The sequence below is a fragment of the Panthera leo genome, chromosome E3 (genome assembly GCF_018350215.1).
Source record: "Panthera leo isolate Ple1 chromosome E3, P.leo_Ple1_pat1.1, whole genome shotgun sequence".
Lineage (NCBI taxonomy): Eukaryota > Metazoa > Chordata > Mammalia > Carnivora > Felidae > Panthera > Panthera leo.
In genome coordinates, this window is record NC_056694.1 from 9,872,909 (window position 1) to 9,899,054 (window position 26,146).

General features: G+C 44.5%; 1 protein-coding gene and 1 long non-coding RNA gene across 2 annotated transcripts; one reads left to right on the forward strand and one right to left on the reverse strand.

The window, feature by feature from the left end:
• Positions 1-9,039, forward strand: LOC122209505. The gene is made up of 3 exons (XR_006197642.1): positions 1-84; positions 837-963; positions 8,487-9,039. It is a non-coding gene; the product is annotated as an uncharacterized LOC122209505 (long non-coding RNA).
• BCL7B (BAF chromatin remodeling complex subunit BCL7B) lies at positions 8,984-26,102 on the reverse strand. The gene is made up of 6 exons (XM_042921388.1): positions 25,928-26,102; positions 22,489-22,564; positions 13,363-13,459; positions 11,000-11,170; positions 10,344-10,423; positions 8,984-10,079 (listed from the first exon to the last, which is right to left on the reverse strand). Exons 1-6 carry the CDS (start codon positions 26,017-26,019, stop codon positions 9,987-9,989), a joined length of 609 nt encoding a protein of 202 aa, XP_042777322.1. The 5' UTR covers positions 26,020-26,102; the 3' UTR covers positions 8,984-9,986.
• Positions 26,103-26,146: the final 44 nt, after the last annotated feature.

Consider the following 26,146-nt stretch of genomic DNA (forward strand, 5'->3'; position numbering starts at 1 on the left):
CGCTGGTGACAGGCCTGCGGGCCTCCAGCGGCGGAGTTGAAAATGGGGGTCAGCGGGGGACCGAAAGGCCTGGAATTCAAAGAGGTCAGACCAGAGAAGCCCCTTAACATATACAGACACTGCGCCATCTGTCACCGACGGCGACACCGACATCCGGGCACCACTGTCCGTGTGGTGCGCCGGAGGGGGAGGGGGAGCGCGCGGCCAGGGGCTTTGTCTTTCCACCGTGCTCCGCCCCCTCCTTAAAGGCGCCGCGTTCGGCCACGCCCGGGGAGGCGCGGGTGGGGCGGAAAGAGAGGAGGGGTTGGCGGGAATAAGCCCCAAGATCCTACCCAAGCGAAGGTTCTCCTGAAGAACAGCTTGAGCCCCCAGTCTTGCTCACCCCAAACTTAACTTCTGGAAGAGAGTGTGGTGGAGATGTGGATACTAGTATGATGCTTGTTTTTAGGGGCTTGGCGGAAAGGATCATACAGGAGCTTCTTTGGAAAAATATACTAAAAGACATACCTAGTAAAGATACATCCATTAATTCTAATAGTCTTTCGCAGCACCTCCAAAGTTGAGGGCTCTGGACTGGGAGCTTCAGAGGAAAAACAAAAAATAAGACCGAGACTGTTCTGAGAAAACAGGAGGCACGAATAATGCCAGTTCGGTGAAGAGTGCTGTCCGAAGTGCACAGTCCCAAGACAGCAGTAACTGCCTGGAGAGTGAGGCCATTTGAGCTGCTTCCCCGAGCACACTACACCCACATAGTCCAAACCATGTCCTATCCAGGACAAGCCGGAACACTCACGGATAATTCTCTCCCTAATTAAATTGTCCCCTTTCGTTCAAAGATCTTCACTGGCCTCAGAACATACCTCCCCAGCCTGTTCTTCAACAGGGCGGAGAAAGCGGTGGTGCGTGGCAGTGCCAGACCCTTTTCGCCTCATCTTGAGGCGAGAAGTCTCCCCCCAGGGAAGGGTAAGTACCAGGTCAGTCGCCATCCCAATGGAGCCTCCTCTGGTCACCTAGCAGAGATAGGACTGCATCCTCCTTCGGTAGCTATTTCTTCTAAAAGGATTATGAGCAACCTCGGAGGACAGGACATTTGAGTCGATTGTGAAAAGAGTAGCATTTCACTAAGCAGAGAAATGAGGGACGAACATTCTAGGCAGAAGGAGCCGCAGAGCCTTCTTGATAGATTCAGGACAGCACACCTTAAAACGTAGGGATTTTGAGGTGGAAAGTATCAACAGATGAGGGTGGCAATGGAAGCGATCATCCGGGCCACAGCGTGTGATGGCTAGAGTGACGTAGTTATTTGTGGCAGGGATACCAAGGGACCCAAATGTAACAAAATCAAGGGAGACAGGTGGACAGATTTGAGAGGCACAGACAAGGTGACTAATGGGACAGACATTTGCAGGACTAGATCCCCGGTAGCAGACTACACACAGGATAAGGACTCCAACAACATTAAGAGACAAATTTTGGAAAAATTGATTATTTCAAAATAGTGTCTAACTGCCCATGAGAGTGGGGACCATCATCATTTCAGCGCTTGGGGCCACTGTAAGCTGAATCCAGCCCTGGTGTTGGTAAAGCAGAGATCTAAAATGGGAGAATCAGCGGGGACCTGGGTGGCTCAGTGGGTCAAGTGTCCGACTTCGGCTCAGGTCACGGTCTTGCGGTTTGCGAGTTCGAGCCCCAAGTCGGGCTCTGTGCTGACAGCTTGGAGCCCTCTTGGGATTCTCTCTCACGCTCGTTCTGCCCCAGCCCTGCTTGTGCCCACTCTCTCAAATTAAATAAATAAACTTAAAAAAAAAATAGCAAACTTTAATGTGACTCTTGCTTGGTTGGTGTCCTCCACTTCTGTGGGTCAAATTTACAAATGATAAAGTTGATTAACATGAGATTTTACCATCTTGTCCTGAAGATGTTGAGGAAGAATATAGGGGGCGCCTGGCTGGCTCAGTCAGTGGAGTATGTGACTCTTGATCTCGGGATCATGAGTTCAAGCCCCATTTTGCATAAAGCTTACTCAAAAGAATAATAATAAATTTAAAAATTTTTTAAAGAAAGAAAAAAAATGGAAGAGACTGTTAATGTAACTATCAGTTTCCTGCTCTAATATTTTCATTGACTCTTGTTGCAGTCAAACTCTTTTTTTTTTTTTAATTTTTATTTTTAACATGTATTTATTTTCGAGAGAGAGAGAGAGATTATGGGCTGGGGAGGGGCAGAGAGAAGCGGAGACACAGAATCTGAAGCAGGCTCCAGGCTCTGAACTGTCAGCACAGAGCCTGATGCAGGGCTCAAACTCACAAGCCTCTTGAGATCATGACCTGAGCCTCTCAACCAACTGAGCCACCCAGGTGCCTCCTCAGTCCTCAGACTCTTAACCCAGCAAGCCCCTACTGGACTACTTCCTCCTAATTCCCAGAACTCATTAGCTTTATTCCTACCCACCGCTGGAAATGGACTTTTTTCTCCTCTGTGCATTTCAACCCAATACTTCCTTCCTAATGCCTTTTCCCAATTGTTCCAGCCCACATCCGCTTTTACTATACTCTCAAGGTTTTTTTTACCATAATTTTAGCAAAATTCATTGTTCAGTGTGTTTTCTTTCCTAACATTTGAATAAACAAGTTAATCCAAAAAGGAAGAGATTAAAACGTGTAGCTTCCAGGGATCTGCACCAAAGCTTCCATTGCTCCAAGTCGGCTATGGCTGCTTAGTCGCAGGAATAAGACTGTCCAAGGAAGTGTAGCCATTTCCCTACATGGATCTCCACTGGGTAGTTTTAGGACATGAGCTCAGTCAGCAAGATCTGTTTCTGTGGTCTGTATCATGTGGAGCTATGCCCTGCCACGTAGTCCTCGTTCATTGATGCAGGCACAGACCTTTGCTTAGACAGTTCCGGCTCCTGCCTGGGCTTTTCCTCCCTGTCCTGCTGGTTCCTTAAACTCAAAACATCCCAGAGCCACAATCTTACCGTCTTCCTTCCCTCCATCATCTGCTTTATCAGAATGGTTTTCATTTTTATTAACGGCCCACCTTCCTCACCACCTCACGGGCTCAGGTTTGACCTCTCTTGAGCTCCACGGGCATAGGATCAACCAGACAATGTCAGTTCTTGAACTGTCCTTTTCCTGCCATCCCCACAGCATCCTATTTCAGGCCTCTATTATTTCTGGCCAAAATTACTACTATAATGCCTTTCTTCTTTTGAAATGTTTTAGGGGTGCCTCTCAATTGGTAGAGCATGCTACTCTCAATCTTAGGGTTGTGAATTCAAGCCCCACGTTGGGCATGGAACCTACTTACAAGTAAAAGTTTTAAACTCCATTAAAATTATGTCTTTTTTTATGGTAAAATGAACATAGTTCCCCAAAAGAAACATTTAAATGTACTTTAAAAAACAACAACAGGGGCGCCTAAGTGACTCAGTCAGGTAAGGTCCGACTTTAGCTCGGGTCATGCTCTCACAGTTCGTGAGTTCAAGGCCCACCTTGGGCTCTGTGCTGACAGCTCAGAGCCTAGAGCCTGCTTTAAATTCTGTGTCTCCCTCTCTCTGCCCCTCCCCCGCTCGTATACTGTCTCTCTTCTCTCTGTATCAAAAATAATAAACATTAAAAAATAAAAATAAAAAAACAACAGCAATAAAAAACATCAACAAATAGTTCTACAAAAATCAGCCCTAGAGCACTTTCCCCATCCACTTCCTGTTCCCTCAAGCACTCATTTTCAAATTGTTAAACTGTGTTAAATTGGTAAAAGGAAACTTCATTGTTTTTTATGTTTTATTTTTGAGAGAGAGAGAGCAAGAGAGAGTGCGAATGGGGGAGGGGCAGAGAGAGAGGAAGACACAATCCAAAGCGGGCTCCAGGATCTGAGCCGCCAGCACAGAGCCTGACCCAAGGCTCAAACTCCTGAACCACAAGATCATGGCCTGAGCCGAAGCCTGAGGCTTAACCAACTGAGCCACCCAGGCAACCCCCGGATTCCATTTTAATGAAGTTTCCTAGGGGCACCTAAATGTTTCAGTCAGTTAAGCGGAGGACTTCCGGCTCAGGTCATGATCTCACAGCTTGTGGTTCGAGCTCCACATGGGACTCTCAGCTGCCAGCTCAGAGCCTGGAGCCTGCTTCCGATTCTGTGTCTCCCTCTCTCTCTGCTCCTCCCCTAATCACACACTCTCTCTCAAAAATAAACATTCAAAAAAAAAAAAAAATCTATGGAAGAAATTTCCAATTTCTTTTTTTTAAGTTTATTTTTGAGAGAGAGACAGATTTCGAAATAACATATATGTTGCTATGTTTGTTTCTCAGTTTTAATGTTAGCTGTTGTCATTCTTCAATGGAAGATGAGGTCTCACCTCCCCCACAAATACCACACACAATCATATTCCCCAAATAATTATTGCAATTGGTTAAATCCACATTCAGTGTAGAACTTATGATTATTATTCATAGATGATCCACATGGTGAACTGATTACATTTTTCTTTTGTTTTCACTGGTTTGCATCAGTCTATTTCCACTTCCTTTTCTAAGTACCTATCACTACTCTATCCCTCAACTGACACAACTCTAAGTCTCCTCTCAATACATGCAAACCTAGCAAGTCTTCCTATTTGTCCCCTGCCTCTTTCCTTTCCTAGGCATTTCGAACACAACCTCACTCCCCTGCTCTGGGCTTTCAATGGCTGGCTCCCTAAAGTCAACAAAGTAAAATCAAGCTCTTTGGTCTGGCCTTCCAGGCCCTCCACAATCTGTCCTCAGTCTTTTTCCTACTTCCCTCGAACCCCTTACTCCAGTAAACTAGGTTTATCTAGGTTTCTAAATACCATTCCCCACTAAAAGGATCCAGGGCTCCTGGGAAAAAGGAATGGGGCTAGCAAAGTTCAAGGTGAGTCAGGAACAACTTGTGCCTAAAAGTAAAGAAGTGCTCAAACAGAGATGGGGACATGTCAAAAGGACTCGGGAGCCAGCATGAAGGGATTCTAACTGACTAAATCTCGGACAATTTGAACAACAACAACAAAAAAATGACAGCAACAGATTGTGGCACATTGAATGTAAGGGGAAACCATGAGCCATAGTAATATTCAGAGAGAAGATCGCTTCTAGGCCTTTTGGCTAAGATCAAGTGCAGAGAAAGGAGGGAGGGAGGGAAGGAAGGAAGGAAGGAAGAAAGGAATGGAGGGAGGAAGGGAGAAAGAGAGGAAAGAAAAGAAAGGGAGAAAGAAGAAAGAATAAGGAAAAGGAAGGAAGGAAGAAAAAGAAAAGAAAAGAGGAAGGGCAATGTGCTATTTACAGAAGGATGCCAGTGAATGAATGTGAAAAGAATGTTAGATTTAGAAAACTCACCATTTTGCAGACTCTAGTGAAGTAACTTGATTCAGAAATGGACCATCAATGGATACTAAAATCACTGGTCTAAGTGAATGGTCTAAGATTATCACCCGCCCCCCCCCCCCCGACCTACAAATTACTTATGTAAAAGTGCCCTGAAAATGGAAAGATCTGGCAGACACCTTAGCCAAGTGATCGATCTCAGCATTACCAGTAATGAGACAAAAGGATGTTTCTCTTGATTCAAGGCAGTGAAAAATACATATCAACTCTGTAGCATTCTAACCAAAAACATTCCCCCTGAAATCCTTAGAAAATAGAAAAACCCAGTTTGTGGGACATTCTATGAATAACTGCCTAGACCCTTTAAAAATAACAATGACACAAGATACACCTATCCACCCACCTCCAACTTCTAAAAGGAAACTAAAGAGACATGAGAACTGTGTGTGCAGTGTGTGACCCTAGAGTTAGATCCTGGATCTGGGGACAGGGGCTAAAGAGAACTACTACCGTTATTGGAACAGTTGGGGCAATTTAAATATGTTCATATTAAATACTATTATTGTATCATTGTTAAGTTTCTTGGGTATGATCATGATACTCTGGTCATGTTGAGGAATGTCCTTGTTCTTGGGACATACAAACTGAAGTATTCAAGGCTAAAGTGCCAGAATGACAGCAACCGATTTCAAGTAATTCACCTTACACCCCCCACCCCCCAAAAAAATAAAGAAAAAAAAAGGCAATGTGGCAAATGTTAGTAATTGGTGAATCTAAGTGAAGGGTACACATAGTTTATTGAACTATTTCTTTCAGCTCTCTGTAGCTTTGAAAAGTCTCAAAGAGCTGGAGAAAATAGAAACTCAATTCCCTGGTTACTGCTACCCATTAACCCCGTGCTTCACTGCCACCATTTGTCTGCATTAACCTGCCCACAAGTAGTCTTTCCTCATAAGCAGAGAAAAATGTCAAGGCCCAGCCCCGAATGCCACCTCTCCAAAAGCTTTCTGTGATCTCAAAGCCTCAAAGTTTTTCTCTGGACCCTGACAGTACTCTGCCTTCTCCACCCACCGTGGCACAGGTTGCTGCCTACCTTCTCCACCTCACCAGACTGGAAGCTCCTGCAAGGCAGAGACCTGTCTACCAATTGTAATTTATATAGAGAGAACCCAGAATGTGCTTTCAATATTTGTAAAATAAACGCCATTTTCCAAGATGACAAATACCTTAGGCATGTGGAAATCTGCTCCCAGGTGCTCAGCTTTTCCATGCTCCAAATTCTCTTGTGCAGAACCCATCAAGCTCTATTGATCTTTCTTTGGGCTCATTCATATTCAATGAATTTAGTTAGTGGGCTATCTATTTTTAAGAATTCAAGTGTGGGTTCCAGCAGTCCGCAAACTGTCATTGGCTCCACAGGGGAAGGGGGGGGGGGGGGGTGGGCCCAGGCAAAAAAAAAAAAAAAAAAAAAAAGGAATTCAAGTCTGGGGGGCACCTGGGTGGCTTAGTTGATTGAATGTCCGACTCTGGGTTTCAGCTCAGGTCATGATCTCACAGTTTGTGAGATTGAGCCCTGCACCAGATTCTGCTCTGACAGCGTGGAACCTGCCTAGGATTCTTTCCCTCTCTCGCTGCCCCTCCCCTGCTCGCGTACTCTCTTAACTCTAAATAAACATAAAAAAAAAAAAGTTTTTTGGGGCTCCTGGGTGGCTTAGTCGGTTAAGCATCTGACTTCGTTCGGCTCAGGTCATGATCTCGCAGTTCGTGAGGTCAAGCCCTGCATCGGGCTCTGTGCTGACAGCTCAGAGCCTGGAACCTGCCTCAGATTCTGTGTCTCTCTCTCTGCCCCTCCCCCACTCACACTCTGTTTTCTCTCTCTCTCAAAAATAAAGATTAAAAAAAAAAGTATTCAGTATTTCAGTAAGTTTTCATTAAAAAAAAACTTGCAAAAAGTCAATGTAAAATTGGAAAAAAAAAAGTTTTCGAGTGTGCATATACATTGGGCCTAATAATACCCAGAAGCATTTTTTAAGTTATTTGTGAGTAACTTGTGGTCATTGCTTGATGTTTCCTCTTCTCTTTTTCTTCTCCAACCCTTACCCCATCGACATTCTGGGACAGTGGTGGAGACTGCTAGCCTGATACCTTAGAGTATCAGTGAAGTGGTGCTAAGGTGATGTCAACAAAAGAAGAGAATGGTTTCCATCTCACCTTTTCCATTATCCCACATGTTCCTTCGTGGACTCCACTCCACACCTGCTACAGTATGCTCTAGAAGGTTCTATGCAAAGGTCTATTCCCTAGCCAGGCTGTCTCCTGGGGGATAGGATTCCTGGCTTCCTGTGTTCCCAGTTCTAGCACTCGGTCACAGAGTAACTGCAAATGCCAACTGCTATCTCCTATTAGTTTTCTCTCCTGCTTTCCTCGTGTGCCACTTGATTTCAGTAATTGTCATTTACAGAAATGATTTGGTTCTTTTTCAAATCTTATTGGTCATTTTTTATGATCTCAGTACACTTTTAATAACTTCCTTTGTTTAAACACATTAAACTATACCTTAAAAAAAATTTTATGTTTATTTTTGAGAGAGAGAGAGATGCAAAGTATGAACGGGGGAGGGTAGGGAGAGGGAGATACAGAATCCAAAGCAGGCGCCAGGCTCTGAGCTGTCAGCACAGAGCCCGATGTGGGGCTCGAACTCACAAACCACGAAATCGTGACCTAAGCAGAAGTCAGACGCTTAACCAACTGAGCCACCCAGGTGCCCCTAGAATATACTTCTCTTATGTACCACTTACAATTTCCTCTCTGTGACATTCATTTGACAACTTAATAGTACATATTTCTTATGTACCCAGTTTACTTTTAAGTAAACTGTACCCTCAACAAGGGGTTCAAATTCACAATCCCAACATCAAGAGTTGCATGCTCTCTCAACTGAGCCCAGTTGGGAAAAAGAGAAAAAAGAGAGTAGGGATGACAAAACAGGGCAGCAAAACTTGGGATGCTGGTCTCATCCATGATACCTGGAAGCCCCTGAGAGAGATCAGACGAATTACTTTACGGAATACTGAAATGAAATTCTTGAACATACAGAATATAGAATTCTTTTCCACTGTGACATGACTTTATTGGTTTCCTTAGGAATCAGGAGCACAAAAAGGAACTGGACGGAAAGCACATTGTGACTGCCAGAGCCTTGGGGGAGTGGCAAACACGGAGCACCTGCTTAACGGGTCCAAGGTCATGAAAAGGTTTGGAGAAAGCTAGCAATGGCCACACAGTGTTATGAATGTACTTATTACCACTAAGCGGTACCCTTTTAAATGGTTAAAATGGTAAATTTGATGTTATATGCACTTTACCATAATCTAAAAAAGTAAAAATGAAAGAAAAAAAACCACTCATGAATGCCTCCTAAAGACCTGGAGCCATGGCAAACATACACTGGTTGCATTCAGCGTGCAGAGGGACGGAAGTGTAAATCAGACTACGTGACAACTTCAAGAGGGATCTCCAAATCGTTTCTATCAGAAAGCTCCTCTGTGGGAGTAATAAGACAATTGGCAGGCACTCAGCCACCACCCCACTAGGCCCTGCCCCCACAACCTTCAAGAAAGAAGCACTCAAATACCAACAAGACGTATTTCAAATAGTTTAATTTTAAAAATATTCTATTCAGTGCTAAAATATGTCTTCACTCACTGTTGCCCATTTCCATTTTCTTAAACTTTTTTGAACAAAAAATAAAATCACAAAGTTCAATTAAACATGCAGATTTCAAAGAAGAGGGAACTTTCTAGAAAGTCTGAGCTGAAGGAGTACTGTGGGGGATGGGTACTGTTGGCAGAACCTCAAATCCTTGCTGGGGCAGAGTCTGTGGCAAGAGGCAGGGGATGTTGGAATGAAACATACAGGTGAGACCAGGGAAAGCTGTGTGTGTATGTGTGTATGTGTGTCTGCGTGTCTGCGTGTGTCTGCGTGTGCGTGCGTGTGTGTGTGTGTGTTGGGGAAAGGGGGTGGTTGCAGCAGGGGACAAAGGACTGTCAGCAGCTGGAGAGCCCATGAGAGGCAGGATAACCTCAGGAATGGGCAGAAGTGTCAGGACAGAAATCTCTACAGACTTTTCCGCCCTCGTGCACAGCCTTCCCTTCCCTCCAAAGTCTCTACCAGGCCTTCTCCAACAGCAGCTTACAGGCCCCTAGCCTGATAGGAAAGTCCATGAATCTACAGTCTCCATTCAAGTTCAAGTAACCCTGGGCACTCTCTTCTCTAGAGGGTGCCTTCCACATCTCCTTCCACATCCTCCTGTAGAAGGGCCAGCGGCTCAGTCCAGAGGTTCTGGAGCAGAGACTGCTACCTGGAGGTGACAGATGAACCTTGGGATGGCTGACGCCCCAGCCTACTTGGGGTGCAAAAAGAACAGGAGCGCTCCTCTTCTCAGGAGCAAGCAAACACAGGTGCCAGGGACGGGAAGATGATGCTATCACCCCAAGTCCTATGTCACCCTTCCAGCCCAGAAGGCTCCTATGTGCAAGCTCTGGAGCCCAGTGCTTGCCCTTACCCCAGCAACAAAGCACGGCCAGAACCAGAATGCAATAAATAGAGGCAGGGGGCCAGGAGGCGAAGGGCGCCAGGATGGTGCTAGCTTTCTGATGCTGTCTGCGGCACTGCGGGTTGGTCCACACAGAAGCGTTTCAGGGGTGGGGCACCTGAGTCTTCCTCTTCCTCAGCAATCTAGGAGCAGTCAGAGCATAAAATTATAGGACCATCCCTCTGTACCAGAACCTCCCCATCCACCCTAATTACAGCCCAGAAGCCCAGCCCCAACCTTCTTGCCGATAAACAAACCTCTTCCCCTACCTTATACCCTGGAGACACCAGCTTCCCTTGCTGCCTCCCCACCCTGGTCATAGCACATCTGATGCTGTCAGCTCCAATTCGCATCAACAGAGTCCGGACTTGTTTTTAGAAATGGGGAAACCCAAAGTGGCTCCTTACCTGTGTCTCTAGTGGAACTGGTTCTTCCTTCGTGAGGGTGGGAGGTTCATCAGCAACTTCTGAGGCGGGCAGGGAGGGCTCTGAAAAAGCAGCAAGGTCAGTAAAACTGCAGGGCCTCCTGAGACAGGAGACTCCTGTGGAATCTCCCTCAAGCTGGGGGAGCTTCCCTAAGAGCTATGTGGAGACACCTTGGGGAAGAGCAACACTGGCCAGAGAATCAATATATGTCATCAGAAGAAATTTACAGGATATAATGCAAAGAGCATAATCTCTGAAGTCAGAAGGAATGAAATTGGAGACATCCGGTTCCACCAGTTGCTAGCTATGTGATCTCAGACAAGCAGTTTACCCTTTCTAGGATTCTACTTTGTCATCTGTACATGGTAGAGATGACAGCTGCTATCTCATAGGAAAATTATACCAAGTATCAAACATGAAAAGTGCCTTACACAGAGCCTGGCACTCAATTGTGTTGCTTGTTTTCTTCTTTCATTCTGTGAGAGGGGAAAACACAACCCTTCCCCAAAACGGCTCAAACATTGACAAATGGCTCAAGGCTGCCAGGTCCATCTTCTCTAACCTCTTCCTCTAACGAACAGAAACATCAAGAGCACAGGCCCTTCCAAGATGCTCATCCTGGGCCAACTGCGACTCACCCTCGAGGATCTCCTGGCCCAGAGTAGGGGGCTGGGAGTCATCTGTGCGGAAGTCAGAGGTGTGTGCTGGGCTCAGGGACTCACTCTGCTGGGGGCTGGGGCTTGAGTTGGTGCTGCTGTCCACCTTGAGTTGATAGACGTCAGACACAGAACTCTGGTTGCTGTTTTCATCTGAAAACCAAACATGACAAAGGCAACAGCTGAGAGTAGTCATTTTTCTTGAGAGTAACGGTACAAGAGCCAAGAGCCTGGTGTCTCCTTAGACAGCCATGGGCACGACCAAACACAATGATCGCTGCTGCAGATGCCCCCGGAACCGAAGGCAAACAAACAAAGGTAGGGCAAATTATCCACAGTCTAATAAGAGAGTTCATTTAAACATTTTCTGTTTCACAACATACAGTCTCAGTGCCAGATGCAGCCAAAATCTTTAAGTTCACGCAACATTTACATTTCAGGAAGGTCAGGGTATACTTAGTAATCCCTTCTTTCTTACTCACCAAGTATAGTTTGGACCAGGTATTTTCTCACTGTCCAGTGGAAAGGAGTGACGTAGCTGTGCCTCTCAACCTTTCTCACAACACGAGAGGTGTAGAAAATGCTAAAATCTGCCTGGCATTCTCGGCTATCTCAAGGAGCGTGGTGCTATCTAGAGGCGGTCACTCGGGCCCTTCAGTGGCCCAGGCTCCACTTGGCCACCTCAAGGACCAAGAAATTCCCATCTGGCATAGTCTGTCTGAAGGCTTAAAATCACCACCTAAGTTAAAAACTAAGGAGTTAAAAGCTCCTTCCTTTCCCTCCCCTCCAGCAGCTGGTCACCAAATCTGGTCCGGCCTACCGCTCTGACATCCGTGGTGTTCATTCCTTCCTCTCCTGCCACCTTAGTTCAGGCCTCCTTGTCTCTGGCTTGGCCTCCTGCAACAGGCACCTGACTGCCCTTCCCTCAGTCTCCTGTACTCCAGCCCACACTTCACACCGTTGCCAGAGAGATCCCTCTAAATCCTTCAGCGGTTCTCTGCTGCACAAAGGATACAATTCAAACTCCAGGGCTACCCTGGGCAGGCACAGATAGCCCTATCACAACTTACAAAATCTTTTCTGACCTACATGCTTACTGACGACTGTTCCTCCACACAGCAGGCTTCCACACTGCGGCCTCGGCTCCAGCGAAGCGGACTAACCTAAGGCCTGCTTCAAGCACAGGTGTCCGGTATGACCTGCTCTTTCTGGTCTTCCTGGAAGGTCCCGATACATGCCACCAATCGGCTCGAGCACCGCTTCCTCCGTGTCCCAGGTTCCTCTGGGTGACCACCCTATTATGCTCCTGTCGTACCCTGTGCACACCTACGTTTACTATTTTACACACCAATTTCCACTGTGCTCTGTGCAAGCAGGCTCGGGGGCTTACTTGTCCTGTCCTTGGATCTCCAGTGCAGTACCCGGTACCTGGCACACAGTAGGAGTTCAGCAAATGTTCACTGAATGAAAGGGATGCGATGTAGGCCAGATTGAGGAAACGGAGCCTCGGATGTCTCCCAGAGCTTTGTGATTATTGGCCACCCCACACATAACTAGAAAACTGTTCCCTCGTATTCTCCTTCCCCCACCATGCTCACTGACCTCGGGTGGCTGGGGGAGATGGGGAGAGGATCCCTGCACACTCCCAGCCTCGTTCCAAGCCCTTTCTAGTCTTTACTCCTACGAAGACCACGATCTTCTATGCTAAAACGGAAGCAACATTCTACTGTAAAAAGAATAAAGCTCTGTCACTTTTGAGCTTAGGCAAACACCTCTTCTCGGAGTATCGGCTTCCTTCAATAGGGATGATGATAACCGCTTACTTTAGGTCACAGGCCGAGGGGAAGAACAAAAATGAGAAGCTCAGTGCTTCTGAACAGCAGCCACCACACAGGTGTGAAGGCAGTACTGGGACCACAGTGCTGACACAGGCGGGACACTTACTGCAGGCTGGTTCCAGAGGCGGAACTTTTGCTGACAGTGGATGGGAGAGGCCCTGGCTTTGGGTGGCCTGGTCTAAGGCCATACATACAGTCTAAAGAAAAGAGCTTCTCATCCAGAGAACCAGAACCTGACACGAAGCCTGCCACTTACTAGTTATGTACCTCGAGATATGGAACTTCATCTCTCTGAGCCTCGGTTTCCCTACATGGAAAATGAAGCTGCTATCATCTACTTTGCAGGGTTGCTGTGAGGCTTAAATTAAAAGACTTGATGTAAAGTGCCAGCAAGATACCAACAAAACAGCAGGCACTGAAGTGACACGCAAAGCTATTCTTCTCATTATTAATGGGTTCATCTAAGTGCTGCTTTTCCTGCAAGGAAGACATACGGATGCAACTCACCCTGGAATTCAAGAAGGAGAGAGGAATTGGCTGAAGCATCAGAGGGAAAGCCATTAGGTTCCCGGGCTGCTGAACTGTTCGATTTTGACTTTTCTTTCTAGAAAAGGAAAAAAAGAGGAATATGACACAGCCAAGTGGGAGACCCACAGAGAGGGAGAAGGGTGCTAGTAAGACACCACAGAGGTCTGGATTACGACTGAACAGGAATAATGACAACAGTTTGAGAATCCAGGACCCAAGGAATCACAGAATCCTGGACAAGGTGTCCCCAAGTCTCAGTGTCTCTATGCTGTAAAACGGACCCTTCCAGCACTAATATGACTCAAAAGTGAGAAACAGATACGTAGGCTTCCACTAGAGCTCCCTGCAGTTCTCTTCTGCTTCCTGCCCTGAGCGAATGCTCTATCCAACTTGTTCCCTGTGTGGATGGACAGGAAATACAGAGTACTGATTTGAGAAGGATTCTTGTTTGCGTAGCACAGCAGGAAAAAGTGAAAGAATGGACAAAGAAAGGAGTCGCTTTATATGTAATGCAAGCAGTGACGGGACAAAGGGGCCCCTCTAGTACGATTCCTGACAATCAACCCATCCACTCAAAATGATCACCCCATGTCTACCTCTGCCTAGAACATCATTTCCTTCGAGCAGGATGCAGGTTACACACATGGGTGACCACAGTGCGGAGGTAAGCACCAGCTTGCAACACAGGAGCCCACAGGAAAGGAAATAATCCATGCGAACATTTGCAAGTGAGAGCAGCCAAAGTTTAAATCTGGGTAATCTCAAATTTACTAATTTATACTTTTTATACAAGTCTATTTATTGCACATGCATTTAATATTTGGTAACAGCTCTCAATCCTCTCTCTGCAACGAGTCAACTGTACACACTCGTGCACGTCTTTCCCTTCATTCTTTCCACATGCAGACATAATTTTAAGGCAATTACACTTTACATTTCACCACATGAACTACAGAAACACAAATTTTACTAGCTGCATTATATTCCATAAACCGTAATTCACTTAATCGCTTCTTACCTATTGGTAATTTTTTATAAATGTTTATTTATTTTGAGAGAGAGAGAGAGAGAGAGAGAGAGAGAATGAATCCCAAGCAGGCTCCACGCTGTCAGCATGGAACCCGACTCAGGGCTTGATCTCGCGAGCTGCAAAATCATGACCTGAGCTGAAATCAGGAGTCAAAATGCTTAACTGACTGAGCCACCCAGCTACCCCTCACCTATTGGCCGTTTAGCTTTAACTTATTTCGGGTTGTTTTGTTTTGTGTTTTTTTTTTTCGGTTTGTGTTTATTTAATGCCACTAGGAATAAAGCCACAATGCTCAACTTTCACTTCTTCTCTGGGTCATTTTATTTTGATAAATTCACACACAAAATATTCCTTCTAGATCAAAAAGTATAAACATATGATGTTTCTTGAAATACACTGTACCTCATGACTCTCTAAAAGGATCATAGCAATGTATTTGGTACAGATGCCAACATCTGGCTTCATCATTTTTTCCTGATCTCTCATTTGTTTTAATTTTAACGATTCTGTGTTCTGTAAGATACGTATTCAGTTTGAAAATTCTGAAAATACAGAAAAAGGAAATCACCTGTACAACCAGACAACCTATCTATATATTTGTATGAAGACGGATCATGATATAATATTGCAACCTATTTCCCTCCCCCAATTATCTGTATTAAAAACATTTTCCAGGGCACATGGCTGGCTCGGTCAGTGGAGCGTGCGACTCTTGCTCTTGAGGTTCTAAGTTTGAGCCCCATGCTGAATGGAGAGAGGACTTAAAAATAAAATCGTTAAGGGGCGCCTGGGTGGCTCAGTCAGTTAAGGGTCCAACTTCTGCTCAAGTCATGATCTCACGGTTTGTGGGTCTGAGTCCCGCATTGGGCTCTGTGCTGACAGCTCAGAGCCTGGAGCCTGCTTCAGATTCTGTGTCTCCCTCTCTCTCTGCCCCTCCCCCACTCACGTGCCCGCCCTCCCCCCAAAAAATAAAAACATCCAAAAAAATTTTTTTAATCTTTAAAAAATGTTTTCCCCTGTCACTTGAATACTCTTCTAGAACATCTTTTATAATGGTTACAAAGCTTTACAAGAGAACAGGTGCATGATAACTTAACGAATTCTCCACAATACAGTCTATTTTGTTTGCAATTCTTAAACACTCTGAACCATATTATAATGCTCAACGATGTAGATGTACCTTGTACACATCATGATTATCTCCTGAAAATAAGTTCCTAGAGATAAAACTTCTAGATCAAAGGGATAAACATTTTGAAAACGATCCCCCCTCCACTATACTGAGGTATAACTGACAACTAAACTGGTAAGGTATTTACAGTGCACACTGGGGACATGCCAGGCCATACACTGTGGAAGCGCTCCCGCCATCACTGAAAACTTTTCAATGTACATGTGAGAGCAGCCTAACCTGGGTAAAGTTTGTACCAATCTACTCTCGTCAATGGTGTCTCACTCCCTTGGATCCTTCCCACTTTCTCTTCACCAATTTGATCATCGTCTCCTATTTTGCCTAATGTAGCAGATATATACTAGTACCTTAGAAGATGGCACACCACTGTGAACCACTGGAGGACAGATAAACTGATGGACCTCAGCAAACACTGCGAGAAGCCCTTGGGAGACACAAAGGGAACCAGGTCCTAGGCAGGGAGAATGTGTTGTTGTTTTATTTTTTTTTTTTAATTTTTTTTTTTAACGTTTATTTATTTTTGAGAGAGAGAGAGACAGAGCATGAACGGGGGAGGGTCAGAGAGAGGGAGACACAGAATCTGAAACAGGCTCCAGGCTCTGAGCGGTCAGCTCAGAGCCCGACGCGGGGCTCGAACTCACGGACCGCGAGATCGTGACCTGAGCTGAAGTCGGACGCCCAACCGACCGAGCCACCCAGGCGCCCCATGTTGTTGTTGTTTTAAATGTTTATTAATCAATTCATCTATTTAGAGAGAGAGAGCCTAACAGACTAAGACACTCAGGTGCCCCTGGCAGGAGGAATCTGAATTAGGAAATATGTGAGAAATGCATTGGGGCAGGGAAGGGCTTTCTACCAGTGCACCCCCTTCTCCACATACCCAAGAGATTTAATTGTCTGACCTTCGACCCTTAGTGGGTAATGGCACCACTAGAGCCAGGGCTGGATGAAAAATAAAGGGTGGCTCCAGAGCTCCCCTAACTTTCACCCAGCAGCTCTCTGGGGCTGGCAATGACAAGGAAGGCTGGCGGCTCCCAGATAAAGTGGCATCTGGAAGACTGGTACCAGGGACTTCCCTGGGAGGCAGGGGAAGAGGGACAGGGGATAAGGGAAAGGCTGAATCCCAAGGCTCACACAATGGCCTAAATTCACTCAGAGGAAGGAAAACCAGAGCCTGGGCTTACATCCTCCCTCAGTTACACACTTCTAGCCATGGCAGCTCAGAGTCCCCTGGGAATAAAAACTGAGTGCACAGAAGAAACTAACCAGACTCCAGAGGAAACAAGCACCAGGAAAGACAAGAAACAGAACAAGCTATACCGGAAGAAGGACACTAACAGGACACGAGAATTTCAATAAAACACTGTAGGTCTCCTCAGAAAGAAGAGGATACTGGAAAGTTGTTCTGAAGAACCACCAACTTGAGGAAATTTGGTGTGAATGATGTAATTGTAAAAACAGGACAAACATACAAAAAATAAGCAAGGATACAGAAAATTTGGGTAACATAATAAATACTTGTTTATTGTTTAATTTCGTACCTAGAGAGTATATTTGTTTTAATCACAAGTGAATGGTCCAAAAATCAATCACATACTAGACCAGATAAAAAAAAGTCCCGATAATCCCAAAGAACGAATATCCTACCAATTCAATAAAATCAGAACACCACTTTTAAAAAGACAGCTAAAAAATAATCCCACACAGGGGCACCTGTGTGGCTCAGTCGGTTGAGCGTCCGACTTTGGCTCAGGTCATGATCTCACAGTTGGTGAGTTTGAGCCCCGTGTCGGGCTCTGTGCTGATGGCTCAAAGCCTGGGGCCTACTTTGGATTCTGTGTCTCCCTCTCTCTCTGCTCTTCCCCCACTCACGTTCTGTCTCTCTCTCCTTCAGAAATAAATAAACATTAAAAAAAATTCTTTTTTAAATCTCACATCTAGAAATTAAAAATCATCGTGTTAAACTTTGGATTAGGGCGCCTGGGTGGCTCAGTCAGTTAAGGGTCCAACTTCAGTTCAGGTTGCGATCTCATGGTTTGTGAGTTTGAGCCCCACTTCAGGCTCTGTGCTGACAGCTCAGAACCTGGAGCGTGCTTCGGATTCTGTGTCTCCCTCTCTCTCTCTGCCCCTCTGCTGCTTGTGCTCTCCCTCAAAAATAAATAACCATTAAAAAAATAATCAAAATAAAACAAACAAACTTTGGGTTAAAAAGGGAAACTAAAGAGGAATTTATAAAAAACAAAACAATTACACTATCGATGACATTTTGATATGCATATATGTCAAAATTTGGGAGACAACTAATGTGAAAAAAAAATTTGTTTTCAGTAATCTCTATGCCCAAGGCAGGGCTCAAACTCACAAGATCAAGAGTCGCATGCTCCACCGACTGAGCCAGCTAGACATCCCTAAAGTGAAATGTATTTTTTTAAAAGAAAACAAAGCTGGAAAAAAAGTGCTAAGTTTAATACAAGGAGCTAGAAAAAGTACAACAGAGTAAACCCAATAAAACATAAAAGGAAAGAACAATGGCAACAACTAACGAAATAGAGAACAAAGCAAACAAAAGGTGAACAAAAATTACGAGATTTTTTTGATAAAGATTTTAGGAGAGACAATAAACTCGATCATATTATGGAAATATGAATATTATGAATAACTACATACCAATACATTTGAAAACTCTGATCAGTGTTCTTCAGCAGGGGTGTTGCTGGCATTTGAACAGGGCCAATTAATTCTTTATTATACAAGACTGAGTCATGAACTGCCAAAAGGTTAGCATTACTGGCCAACGGGGAAGTGCCCTGCCTCATTTCTACACACTTCTGGGGAAATGAAGAAAGGCGGAGGACCTAACACTGCACTCTCCTAAAGAACCAATTTCTGGGAAATACATAAAATGCAAAATAAATGCCAAAAAAAGAGAAAATCTAAATACACCAATCACCATTAAAGCCACCATAACAATCATCCCTCAACCAAAAGCCCAGAAAGTACTAAAAGTGAGTTCTACCAAACTTAATTTTGTTCTAGAAATCAAAAGAGAGGGGCAATTGCCTCATTTGTTTTAGGAGGCTAATGTAATCTTAATGCCATAACAAGGTAAGGATAATATATTAAAAGAAAATTATAGGCCAATTTCACTTATGACCCAGATGCAAGTACCTCAAATGAAGTATCTTAAATGTGAATTGAACACCAGGTTATATGTGGGGAAGCATATCCAAGTAGAATTTCTCTTAGGCATGTAAGAATGTAAAAGGGTCAACATCAGAAATTTTATTAATTCACCATACTAATACATTAAAGATTAGAGGAGGCAAATCACATGAACATTTCAGTAAACTCAGGAAAAGCAGCTGGATCAAGTCTAACATCTATTCATAATTTTTAATAAATCTTAGAAAGCTAAAAAGAGAAGGGAATATTTATTTTATTATTATTATCATTAATATTTCAGAGGTAGCACACACTAGCACGAGAGAGGGGCTGAGAGAGAGGGAGAGAGAGAATCCCAAGCAGATTCCATGCTCAGCGCTGAGCCCGATGTGGGCTTGATCCCGTGACCCTGGGATCATGACCTGAGCCGAAATCAAGAGTGGGATGCTCAACCAACTGAGCCATCCAGGCACCCTGGGAAGTTTTATTTTGATAAAGGCTATCTTCCCAATAAACCTACAGCAAGAGAGAAAACTCGCCCTACTTAATATTAATAAATACTAAAAACTGATGGTAAATAAAAATCATTCCAGTGCAGGAGATAAAATTACAACAAAACAGAATGGAGAGCTGAAAAACAGATCTAGATATGAATATGGCACACAACACAGATGACATCCCAAGTCAGCGGAGAAAGAATAGATTGTTTAGTAAACAGTATTAGGTGAAAAAGCTCTCTGTATGAAGGAAAATTAAAATTAGATCCAGATCTCCATCATTAAAAAACAACAATAGCCAAAAACCTAACAGGACCAACTCTTGATTTTGGCTCAGGTCACGATCTAACAGTTCATGAGTCTGAGCTCTGTGTCAGGCTGTGCACTGACAGTGCGGAGCCTGCTTGTGATTCTCTCTCTCCCTCTCTCTCTGCCCCTCCCTGGCTCACACTGTCTCTATCTCTCTCAAAATAAATAAAGAAACCTAAGAAAAAACCCAAAACCTAACAGAAGATGGAGATGTTCTTTATGACCATGCAGTGGAGAATAATTTTCAAACAAGATTCAAAAAGCAAAACCCATATGAAAAAATTTGTTTGACACAAAATTAAAGGACATTATTGACAAAGTTCTCAGACAGGTGACATGTCAGACAGATGCCTGCAATGTACAAAAGTGACCAGAGTTTTCTGTAGCTACGGTATCAATGAATCCATGCAAATCAGAAAAGACAGGAAACCCAATACAAAAAATGCAAAAGAAATCAGAGAAGAGGTATTTAAATGGATAAAAGGAAGTATGAATGGAAACCTGAAGAGAGACAATTATCAACCTCCTGACTAATCAGAGAAATGCAAAATAAACAAAGAGCTTGAAGACTGGCAGGACTGGTTATATCCAATGCCATGAAGTTGTGGCAGTGTGAGCCCCCGGGGTACCCCTGGGGAAGTGTACTAACTACGCTGGTGCAGCCCTTCTCGAGAGAGATTGGGCAGCAGTCAGTAAAAACAATTCGTGTGCACGCCCCGGGACAGCAATCCCACTCCTGGGCATCTGACCCACGAGTCCTCCAGAAGAATGGGACGGTTTAGGGGATGTCATCTGTGCTACCAAAAAGCTAGAGCTTTTGGTAGAAAGTACAGACACAGACCCATATTTGGACACTTGAAATACGACAAAGGTGGCTCTACAGAGCAGGAGGAAAAGAACAATCTTTTCAATAACTGGCGCTGGGACAAGTGCACATCCACGTGGAAAAAAAATGACATCAGGCCCTTACTTCAAAATACACAGAAATCAGTGCCAGGTGTGTTATAAATGGGAACTGAATAATGAACTTTTAGAAGACTACACGGAGATGATCTTTGTGGCCTCAAAGAAGGAAAAGGTAATTATTAAAAAAAAGATTAATTAATTCGTCTACATTAAAATTCAAAACTTTCAGGGGCCTGGCTGGCTCAGTCAGGATAGCATGTGACTCTTTATCTCAGGGTCGTGAGTTCAAGCCCCACCGTGGGTGTAGAGATTACTTAAACATAACACCTTTAAAAAAAATTTTTTTTTTAAAGTTATGTACTCAAGGCAGCCTAAAGAGAGTGCAAAGACAAGCCATGGAATGGAAAAAGGTATGAAAAGTATACAATCGATGAAGGCTTTGTGTCCAGAATAGAGAAAATTCCTGTAAGTCACAAGGAAAAAAACAATCAAAGAGACTTAAAGAGCCACTTTCTGAAACAGGAAATCCAAAAGGTTCAGTCCTAAACATTAAAAACATGTTCAAACTCATTAGTTATTACATAAGTAGTCACCAAACTAAAATCACAACTTATCTTTACATATAAGTAACAATACCAACTGTTGAGGATTTGGTGCAATGAGAACTCTATTCCTGGTGGGAATGTAAATTGGTACAACCACTCTGAGAAACAGTTTAGCATTAGCTACTCTAGGTCAACATACGTACACTCTAAGACCCAGCAATTCCACTCATAAGAATATCTCCTAGGAAAACCCATGCACAGGCTGACCCATATACTGAATAAGAATGTTCACAGGAGCATTGTTTCTATTACCCCAAATAGGGAACAACCCAAAAAGCCATCTACAGGAGGATCAGAGAGGTAAATCAGGGCACGAGGCCTATAATAAAATTCCAAACAGCAATGAAAAGGGACAAATGGCTCCAAAGATAACATGGGTGAATGTTACCAACCTAACGCCGAGCACAAAAAGCAAGACACAGGAAAACAGACACTTCATGATGCTGTTTATATAAACTTAAAAATGTTTACAAAGGACTAGAGAAGTGGTAAGAAAAGCAAAAGTAGGAAAGAGAATTCTAGCGGGGGAGGGGACACCATCAAGAGTCAAACACAGGCCTCTGGGGAAGTTGGCAATGCTCTGTTTGTTGACCTGGGTGGTTTTTACAAGGGTACTAGTTTTATGTTTTTTCATTATACTGACCGTACATTTATGTTTTATATACTGTCTGTATGTGTTTGATATTTGAGCTTTTTAAAAACAATTAGAGAAGAAAAGTTGGAGACAATCTACATGTTTGTCACTTAGGGAAAGTAGATAAATGTGGTCATTGCATATAAGAAAATACAATGCAAGATTCGAAGTTAATAATTCTATTCACGGCTACAGAAAGCACAGTGCTCTATAAATTTTAAAATATGAACATGATACAATGCTGTGTATTTTTCAAGAATACACAGCTACGCACATAAACCCATGGAAGAGGAATTTAAAAAGTATATATATATATTTAAAACACATATAATGTACTATAACGGACAGCTATTTGGCTAAGAGCAAGAGTCAGCAAACTTCTTACAAGGCCATGTAAGAAATATTTAGACTTTGCAGGTTTTTAGGTCTTATGGCAATTACTCAACTCTGCCATTTGAACTCAAAAGTGGCCACAGACAATAAGGAAATCAACAGGCATGGCTGTGTACTAATTAAACCATACTATCACAGGGAGCAGGCTGAGGGTGTGGTTCATCGAGCCTTGAAAAAGAGGAATGGGTTAAGGAAAGGAAATAAAAGGGGGTAAAGAAAGAGAGACTTTCCATGGATCAACCACAGAGGGTGCCCCTGATGTACTTGCAGCTCAATTCTGGGGAAATAAATTCCTTTATAATTAAGAGACAATCAAGGAAAGAAAGGAAGGAAGTAAATGGTACCTTTTTGTTGTTTTGATTTTCTTCCACACTTACCTCCTTGCTGTCTGTTACAGGAACCCATTTAAATATCCTAAGGGATGTGTCACCCACAGTCACCCACTTTTTCTCCCTGAAAGAAAGACACTTCTTAAAACCGATAAATAATGAAACAGATTTTCTGTTCATAATGTGATTTTATACTTCTCAGCAACTTACTCCTTCAATCTTTTACAAATAACTTTTTTTAATGTTTATTTAATTTTGAGGGGGGGGGTGGATCTGAAGCAGGCTCCACGCTGACAGCAGAGAGCATGACAAAGAGCTCAAACTCACCAACCGGGATGTCAGGACCTCAGCCCAAGTCAGACGCTTAACTGACTGAACCACCCAGATGCCCTCCCACCAATTTTTAAATTTATTTTAGTAACCTCTGCACCCAACATGCACTCAAACTCATGACCCTGACATCAAGAGTCACATGCTCTTCCAACTGAGCCAGCCAGGCACCCCACATTCCTTCGATCTTAAATGCCTTCCAAACTTCCTCTCCATCAAATTATACTTTACCTTTTGATGCAAAATCAACCCTTCCAAAAAGACGTCTCTGTCAAATTCCTTTGGGTCCAAACCCTCTACTTGCCTTTCCTCGTGTGCAGTGTACCAAAGCCCTTCTTACCTCACTGACTACACCAAGTACTGGCACATTTTCACACTCTGGTATCTACCTGGCATTACTTCTTTATTTTCCAAAAATGAATTCAATTCCACTGATGTTTACAAAGCCCTATTATACAAGACCCTGCAGAAGACAAAGGATGTGTTAAGATACGGTCCCGACCTCGGGAGCACAAAGAAATAACAAGCCAAGTAAGGAAATCAGTGTAACACATGAAGGTGATAAGGAAGTTGAGAAGGCTGCAAGACGGTTGAGATGAGGACATCACCTGGCAAGGGGAACTCCTAGGACCCCTGTGGAACTCTAGGTTGAAACACGATTCTGTTTCAAAATAATCTCAGGAACAGGACAGGATGCTTCCAAGTCTTACACTGGTTTCTGAAAGAGGTGAAGACTAAGCCACAAAAAGACTGCTTTAAGGTTTTATCTTACAAAGGAAGTTACTTAAAAAAGGAGCAGTTTTTCCCCCATTCTTGAATAAGGACGAGATTATGGACAAGCAGAGTTGGGGAGCCTGAAGTATGACTTCTGAAAATTTCAAGTCCAAATGTGAGGTTACAAAAAAAGCAAAAAAAGTAACTGTTGTGCCTGCTGATATTGAGAATGCTGTTCAGCAAATAGAAAGAAGAATGAACTACATACTTAAGACACTGAAATTAATTCCTATACAGAGCACTCCACTTTCTCATTTATTCAATAAATATTTGCTACACATGACCCTGTGCTAAACCCTGGGCACACAGGGAGCAAGATATACGGTCCCTAGCCTCACAGAGCCTCCATTTCAATTGGAAACAGATACCAAACAACTCACTTCACAGTCGCTTAATCATTAGGTTTAACCACATCAAATTTCCACTTGTGTTAAGTTGAAAAGTCAAATATAGGAAATATCTTACAATTCAACCTAATACAATTGAGGAAAGTACTATGAAAGGGACCTGATTTAGACTGGGGATTTTGAAAGGTGTCCCTTGAGAAAGCAATTAAAAAAAAAATTTTTTTTTAATGTTTATTTATTTTTGAAAGAGAGAGACAGAGTGTGAGTTGGGGAGGGGCAGAGAGAGGGGGAGACACAGAATCCAAAGAGGGCTCTAGGCTCTGAGCTGTCAGCACAGAGCCTGACAAGGGGCTTGAACCCATGAGCCATGAGATCATGACCTGAGCCAAAGTCAGATGCTTAACTGACTGAGCCACCCAGGTGCCCCGAGAAAGCAATTTTTGAGCAGATCTAGTAGTTAACTAGGCAAGGAGGAAGAGAGGGTAGAGAAGGATGCCTGGCAGGACATGGCTCCAGCTGAAAGATGGCCATCAACCCCCCAGGAAAAGAGAGCAGTTTGAACCAGGTGGGTAAGGTAGGAAGGATCATCTTTGATCTTTGGTCTTTAACCTAAGAGCAAGAAGGGTTCACTGAAGCGTTGTTTCTTAAGCGGGGGAGTGCTATGATAATATTTACACTGGAAAGAAAGTGAAATCACTCTGACTGCAATGTGATGAATGGACTGAGTAATGAGGAAGAGTTGAAGCAAGGAGACCATAGAAGCTAAGAGTTCCAGGTGAGAGGATGGTCATCTGGCCTAAACTGCAGGTAGGAACAGAAACAGCCAGAAGACAAAGATGTGCCGATTCTTAGGTTTCACCAAAAAACCCCAGGATTAGATTTGGAGGGGAAAAGAAATCATTGTTTAACTAGTATGTATGAGTCCCAACTACAATAAAGACTTTACATATAAAGAGATAAGGAACTTAAACTTGAGTAGAAATGAATAAACACGCAAAAGAAAAAAAAATTCCAAGGTAACAACGCCTCTAAAAGGGGGTGGAGGACGAAGGGCTGGAAGTCTCCCGCTGAGGGAGTTAACCCCTACTTGGGCTTTAAAACTATTACTAGCTGTCAGCTAGAGAAAAGGGCTCATGAACTTGGTGCAACAGTTGTCTGTTAAAGTTTAATGTGAAAATACATCAAAGTTCCTAATACAAAATAGGCGGTTTGGGGTGCTTGAGTGCTCGGTTGAGCCACCGACTGTTGATTTCGGATCAGATCATGATCCCCCTGTCTGGCTCTGCGCTGAGTGTGGAGACTGCTTGGGATTCTGTCTACCCCTCTGTCCTTCTCCCCCACTCGCTAGCTCTCTCTAAAAAAACCAAAACAAAACAAAAAAAACAAAATAGGCGGTCAACCGGCCCTGCAATGAACATTACACCAGCCGTTTCCAAATGAGAGTGGGGTCTCAACTGCTTAACCAACAGCTGGCAGCACCAAGGAAAAAACGCCTACCCAGTTGGCTGCGTGTGGACCGGTATCAGGAGAAAGAGAGGGAGTTTGATTCCGATGACCACGCCTGTTCTCGTGACAGGTAGGTTCAGCGTGAGCTCTCACCAAACTTACAGCGAGTTACTACGCAGAGCGCTCGGTCTGGCCGGCGGGGACCCCCCAGGGATTGTTAGAGATATTATTTGGGGCAGTTAAGAACGCAAAAGGCTCCTGAAGCAGGCGGGCGCAGGGACAGAACCGCGGAGCCCGGCGCCAAAAGAGGTCCCGCGGCCCCAGCGCGGCCGGAAGTCGGCAGACCCTCTGGGAGACGCGCGACCCTTGGGCAGGTGGGCGGGCCTCGCGAGCCGGGCGACCCGCTGATTGGTGGCAGCCGCGCGCCCTCTGACCTCACGCCGACGCGAGCTGCACCCTCCTCCCGCCTTCTCCCGCTCCCCCCTCCCCCCAAGCGCCTGCCGGTCGGCTCCCACCCTGCCAGCTGGTACCGCGCTCTTCTGGGCCAGGGCCGGCGACTACCACCGGCACTCTCTGCCCCAGCCCCTCACCATTTCCGCACTTTCTCGATGGCCGCCATCACCTTCTTGATGTCGTCCTTGGCCCGACTGCGGGTCTCGGCCCGGACCGACCGGCCCGACATGGCGGCAGCGGGAGCGGCGGGGGCTGGGGCACTGCTCCCAAGACACGGGGAATCGCGCGCCTCACGCGCCGCCGCCCGCCCGCCGCAGCAGCGTCACAGCGGCAGTCTCCCCCTCCGTGCGCGCGTG